This window comes from Onychostruthus taczanowskii, unplaced genomic scaffold (genome assembly GCF_017590055.1).
Source record: "Onychostruthus taczanowskii isolate IOZ18803 unplaced genomic scaffold, ASM1759005v1 scaffold19, whole genome shotgun sequence".
Taxonomy (NCBI): domain Eukaryota; kingdom Metazoa; phylum Chordata; class Aves; order Passeriformes; family Passeridae; genus Onychostruthus; species Onychostruthus taczanowskii.
Genome location: NW_024499128.1, coordinates 12,618,360 through 12,624,628, shown reverse-complemented (window position 1 = coordinate 12,624,628; position 6,269 = coordinate 12,618,360). Strand labels below are relative to the sequence as shown.

General features: G+C 51.8%; 1 protein-coding gene across 1 annotated transcript; it reads left to right on the top strand.

Moving 5' to 3' along the window:
• The first annotated feature begins 1,504 nt into the window (after positions 1-1,504).
• NOXO1 (NADPH oxidase organizer 1) lies at positions 1,505-4,917 on the top strand. Its single transcript, XM_041401598.1, has 7 exons — positions 1,505-1,579; positions 1,694-1,757; positions 2,240-2,420; positions 2,648-2,829; positions 3,033-3,146; positions 4,004-4,121; positions 4,344-4,917. The coding sequence occupies exons 1-7, from the start codon at positions 1,505-1,507 to the stop codon at positions 4,915-4,917; spliced, it is 1,308 nt and encodes a 435-aa protein (XP_041257532.1).
• Positions 4,918-6,269: the final 1,352 nt, after the last annotated feature.

Genomic DNA, 6,269 nt, shown 5'->3' with positions numbered 1-6,269 from the left:
AATCACCTGCAGCCATTGCTGAGGGTTTGAGGCACCAGGTGTAGCTGGGAAATGAAAGGGAGGCACGGCTGAGCCTCTCAGTTTGGGTTCCAATAATGATAATGATAAAGATAATTATAGTGATAATGGTTCAATTGAGGCTTTATCAAAGAAGAGGCGGTTTGATCACACAGTGCCCATCAGCCCTGAGGTTCAGGGAGAGGACAGGCTGGCCAAGGCTGGAATTATCTCTCCTGCTGTGCCTCTGGGCAGTGGAGCTGCTCCTTAGGAAGAGCTGCTGGCTGCCCTGGGAGGGTGTGGACACCTGGCTGGACACAGGGCAGAGCACTCAGAGCTGAATTTCCATCACATATTTACACCTTTCAGTCTTTTAGTTACATCCTGGGGATGTGTCTGTTCATTACATCAGCATCTCAACGGAGATATTGATAAAACTGTCAGAAATCTATTTAAAGTAACTCGGCAGGTGGGACAAAGCAGGAAAAAAAATATTTGCAACAAATATTACTCACGTTTAATGGTGCCTGATCTGTGTTTTACAACCCACGTTCTAAATCAGCCTGAGCTCAGCCCGAGCTGCAGGTCCGTGTGATACAGCCATAAAAACCTCACCTGTGTCCCGGAAATATCTCGGGGCAGGTGCTGCAGCCCCTGTGACCTTCTCTAACCCTCCCTTCCCTTCCTTCCCGGCACTGGTTAGTAAGGATGTGATAAAAGACTCTGGTTTTCCTCCCCGGCTACCTGAACTATGTCCCGCCTGCACCGGGCAGCATTTGCATGTTAAAAGCGGGGGGAAAGGTAAAAGGCACGCGGCAGTTTGGCAAATCGCGGAATTTCTGCCCGGCCGCTGGGCGGAGGAGGAAGCTCGGGAACACCTCTGCCCCTGCCTCCTGCTCCGGGCTATTTAAACTCGGCAGTCGGGCTGGAGCTGCATCTCTGCTCCCTCCAGCTCTCATCCCTCCCTCTCTCATCCCTCTGGCTCCCTGCGAAGGAGGAGCAGCGGCCGTGGGGAAGATGAGCTGCAGCAGGTATCCCGTGGATGTGAAGGCTGTCGGCTTCATGCAGTGCAGGAAACAGAAGGTATTTTAATTTTTATTCTTTTTTTTGGGCTTTGTTTTCTTCCTTAAATATAATTTACAAATTAGGAGACTAGAGGGTTTTGAGTTGTTCTTCCAGGGATATGTTTGCTCATTCCCCATAGTATTGGGATTGGAGCCTAGGGGTCTAGGATAAGGGGACTTGTTTTTTACTGAGCTTAATGTCTTGGGGTTTGCTCTCTTTTTGTCACAGCACCATAAGATTCTCCTGGTTTCAGCAATGATTACCCATTTGGGACTATGAAATTAAAGACATATTTTTGTAGGTTTAATGTTTTATTTAATTTTTTAATGTGATGTTAAAAGCCTCAACTAAACCACAGCAAATGCTGATTGTCTGGAAGCATTCAAAATTGAACATTATGATTAAACTGCTTTTCTTTTTCCTTTTCTTTTCCCAGAACTACATGATATTTGTGTCCTGGTCAGATCAGAACAACATTCTCATCTACAGGACATTTGAAGACTTTAAGAAATTCCATGTAAGTGAATTTTCAATTCCTGAAATTTCAAGGTTCCTGTCCTGGGGAGGAGAAAGAGCCTGGCCACATGTCAGCTGTGAGAAATCACTGTTCTCTCCTTCTCCTTGCTTTTAGAAAGAGCTGAAGAGAAAATTCCCCACTGAGAGTGGGTCACTGAGGAGTTTGCCCAGGTTTAAAGGTAAGGACAAATCTCTGATGGACCAACAAACACAAGAGTGATCAGGGACAGCCATAATCCATGACAGAGACTGAAGCCTCTGAGCCTGACCTTCCTCTGGAACAGATCAGGGGCTCACTCCTGCTCCTGCTATGACACCACTGGGTCACATCAGCTTGTTTGGGTCTAGTACTGACTTAAAATGACCCAGAAAGGCTTTTTTAATAGATAGCTGCACTTGGCAAATTAATGCTACACTTCAAATATTGACCTAGAGCTTCTTGAAACTTCACATGTGAAAAAAAGAGACATTTTAGGTGTTAAAAAATCCTATCAGGAGCTGCTAAAAATGACAGGGAGGCAGGGACAGTGACTTTGTAGAGTTTGGGCTTGGGCAGGAAGGGTGGGAGGTGAGGGCACCTGCTGTTCAGGGAAAAGATGCTGCTCCCAGGGATCCAGATCCATTGCTGTCCTATCCCAGCTGTGCCCTTGTTATTTTGAAGGAATAACTATGCAGCAGAGGAAGGGTGGGAAGCTGAACAGGTGCCTGGAGATCCTGAAACTGCTGGAAACGTATTCCCAGGAGCTGCTGAAAACAGATGTGAAAATCTCCCGGGGTGAAGAGGTGAATCAGTTTTTCAAGGCACAGACTCAAGACCTCGATCCCTCCTTCCCTGAAAACAGGTATGAAACATGAATTGTATTTTTTTGTTTCTTGGTGAAACAGAAATGTTATGGATATGGATAGAAGGGAAACACCAGTTACACTCCAGGGCAGCTCAGCTGGGTGCTTTGAATTTTGTTTCTGATGCCTGAAGCTGTTCTCAGCCTACTGCAGAAATGATTTTACCAAAATCAGTACTAAACTCAACCTCTCATGTGAGTTTTTGACATGCACCTTTACTTTCCAGTGTGGTGATCATGCCATCAGTGTTCAGAAGGGAGAAGAGCCCCCAGCCCCTCTCCATCACCCTCCCTCAGGCGTCGCAGAGCTACCACTGCATCGAGGCCTTTGAAACCAAAGACACAAAGAACAAACCCTTCACAGTGGCTCAGAAGGAGATTGTGGAAGTGCTCATCAAGGACATGACTGGTAGGTTTGAGAGGATTCAGAGCTGGGGTGGATGGACAGATGGGTTCATAGCTAGGCAAATGCTGAGGTAGTTTCAGGGGTTCAGGTGTTTGCACTTGTGTGACAGTGAATGTCCCTCCTGTCTCTTGTGTCCCCTACACAGGGATTATTGTCTGTCATGTCTTGACCTGCTGTTACAATCTGGGTATTTTTCCTCTTTGTAGGCTGGTGGCTGGTGGAAAATGCAGACAAACAGATAGCCTGGTTCCCAGCCTCGTACCTGGAAGAGCTTGATGCCTGTGAGGACATCCAGGATGCCTTCAGCTCAGACGAGGAGGGTAAGTCTTTTCCTCCTTCAAAACATGAGTTCTGCAAATCCCCACCACTTTACCCACTGCCTGGAGTCCCTGCCTGGACCTCTGACTTTTCTGGTTGGCTCTGCCACCACCTGTGGGTCACGGACCCATGGAGTGGTTTGGGTTGGAAGAGAGCTTAAAGCCCATCCAGTTCCAACCCCATCACCTTCCACTGTCCTAGGTTGCTCCAAGCCCTGTCCAACCTGGCCTTGAACACTCCCAGGGATCCAGGGGCAGCCACAGCTTCTTTGGGCAACCTCTTTCAGGGCCACTACACCCTTTTTGTAAAAAACTTCTTCTTTATATCCAGCTTAAATGGATCAGACTGGGGTTCCTGAGCAAACCAGTCACTCTCAGGGACAGCTGCCCATCCAGGATGCCTTCAGCTCAGACGAGGAGGGTAAGTCTTTTCCTCCTTCAAAACATGAGTTCTGCAAATCCCCACCACTTTACCCACTGCCTGGACCTCTGACTTTTCTGGTTGGCTCTGCCACCACCTGTGGGTCACGGACCCATGGAGTGGTTTGGGTTGGAAGAGAGCTTAAAGCCCATCCAGTTCCAACCCCATCACCTTCCACTGTCCTAGGTTGCTCCAAGCCCTGTCCAACCTGGCCTTGAACACTCCCAGGGATCCAGGGGCAGCCACAGCTTCTCTGGGCAACCTCTTTCAGGGCCACTACACCCCTTGTATGTTTATATCCAACTTAAATGGATCAGACTGGGGTTCCTGAGCAAACCAGTCACTCTCAGGGACAGCTGCCATACAGCTGGGCTGGTCTCTCACAGGGATCAGAGCATTTTCTCCACAAGGCAGATCTGACCTCTCCCTGTCTCTGCAGGCAGCCTGTACTTTGTGGTGCAGGCCTACGAGGCTCAGAAGGCAGACGAGCTCTCGCTGAACCAGGGGGTGGTCGTGGAGGTGCTCAGGACATCCCACAACGGCTGGTGGCTGATCCGGTGAGGAGGCTTTCCCAAAGCCCTGGCTGCCCGAGGGAGCTGCTTGCTGTTCTCCCCGTGTGGGATGCACAGGAGCTCCCTGAGCTGGATGCCCTTGGCTGGGGACGCTTTCCCTGTCCTCACACCCCGTGTACAGCACGGACCTGCTCCCCAAGTGCTCCCTCCCCTTGGCCCGAGGCGCTGGAAGGGTTTTCTCAGTGTCCTTTCCATCCCTGCCCTCAGGTACAACGGCTGCACCGGCTACATGCCCTCGCTGTGCCTCCGGCCCTACCAGAACCCTCACCACAAGCTGCAGACCATGCTGAGCTGCGGCCTCCCCGCCTGCACCCCGGGCCTCAGCTCCCCTCAGCCGCGGGGCCCGGCCCGGGCGGAGCACGGCGGCTCTCCCAGCAGCAGATCCCGCTCTCTGCCGCGGGCCAGCTCCACCCCGGAGCTGGATTTGGGTTCGGACGGCTCCTCGCTGAGCTCGCCGAGCAGCAGCGCCTGGAAAACCGACTTGTCTCGGTCCCTGCCCGAGGTGGAGCCGGCCAAGAGCTCTCCTGGCCCGAGCCGCGGGCCGGCCACGCACAGCGGCAAATCCCCACACCTCAGCGCCAGGGACAGGAACGACTCCGGCTTCGTGGAGTCCTCCGCAGCCGAGCTGCCCCTCGCCGACCCTGGGCTGGCCGCGGGTGTCCCCAAGGTGCCAGCCCGTCCCTCCGCCCAGGAGATCCTGCAGCGGTGCAGCACCGTCACCAAGCGCGCCGTGCAGCAGTCGGCTCCCCGGCCGGCCCTGCCGCTCCCCAGCCGGCATTAGTGGCCCTGGGCAGGGGACACGGGGACAGCGCTGACGCCCCGCTCGCTGGAGTCCCCTGCGAGCCGTGGGCAGCGGCTCCGGAGCGTCAGGGCTTGGGACTGTCCCTCCCCGAGGGACACACACACCTCCGGAGTGTCAGGGCTTGGGACTGTCCCTCCCCGAGGGACACACACACCTCCGGAGTGTCAGGGCTTGGGACTGTCCCTCCCCGAGGGACACACACCCCTCCATCACCTCCCTGGGCAGCTGCAGCTTGCCCAGGGACCAGGGACAGGGCTGAGTGGGGTCACAGCCAGCAGCTCCAGAGCTGGAGCTCACTCGGAGCTCTGGGCGCTCTCCCCAGGCAGTACAGCTGGGTTATTCCCCAAGCCAGGATCAGCTGGCACAGCCACGGGCACGGGAGTGGCACCAGTGCCTCAGTGCCACCAGGGTGCCTCCGTGCCCCCTGGCACCCTGAGCTAGTCACGGGACTGGGGAGGGATGGGATGGGGCACCTGTGTGATGGTACTTACTGAACCCCCTATTTTATAGACTTTTTTTTTACTTTTTGACTTTTGGTGTTGGTTTGGGATTTTTTAATAGGTTAGTGGAGAGGCCATGAAATATAGGGATGGACTGGATCTGCTTAATGGTTGAGAATAAAAAACCTGCTGGGGAGAAAGCTCATCCCTGCTCTCTCCAGCCAGGTCTGTGCAGGCACAGGAACACAAGCAGGGGAGCCACAGCTGGTGTCCCACCTGGGGCTGGGAACAGAGGTCACTTTTATGGACAAAACATTCCTCTTCACAGGGGACTGGCTAGTTACTGAAACTCACAACAATTCTAATCCTTAACTCATTTGCTAGAAATGAGTTAGAAAAAGAGTTATAGGAAAATTAAGACTTTTCTCTACACTGATGGCTTTAATTGTACTTATTCTCCCAGGTATCTGTTATATTTTTATAAAGAACTTGAGATGTGTTTATGTTGTTTGAATTTTATACATTTTTGTCTATGAAATAAAATACATGTAAATATCTCTGAAGCCTGCTTGTGTTTTATGCTTTAAAAATTTACTCTTTGGGGAATTTAAATTGTGCTTCTCTTCCTCCCAGGTGCTAAATTTTGGGTGGGCACGGGTGAGACCCCTGCCTTGGTCCAGGCTGCTTTGCCCAAGCAAGATCCCAGCTCCATGAACCCTTTAAATCCCAATTGCTTGTTGGGATTCTGCCTTTTTTTAATCCCAAACTACCTGCTGTTTGTGAGTCTGAAAATTCAGGGTGTGAAAACACAAACCCCAGCTTGGCCAAAGAAATTACCATTTCTGTTGTGTTTTCCTTTCATTCATCCCTGAGGAGATTAGATGTTTAGAC

Coding starts and splice junctions, on each gene's coding strand:
- NOXO1 (XM_041401598.1), top strand. CDS start 1,505: ATGATATTTGTGTCCTGGTCAGATCAGAACAACATTCTCATCTACAGG. Junction 1,580..1,693: donor AAGACTTTAAGAAATTCCAT/GTAAGTGAATTT, acceptor CCTTGCTTTTAG/AAAGAGCTGAAGAGAAAATT. Junction 4,122..4,343: donor AACGGCTGGTGGCTGATCCG/GTGAGGAGGCTT, acceptor CCCTGCCCTCAG/GTACAACGGCTGCACCGGCT.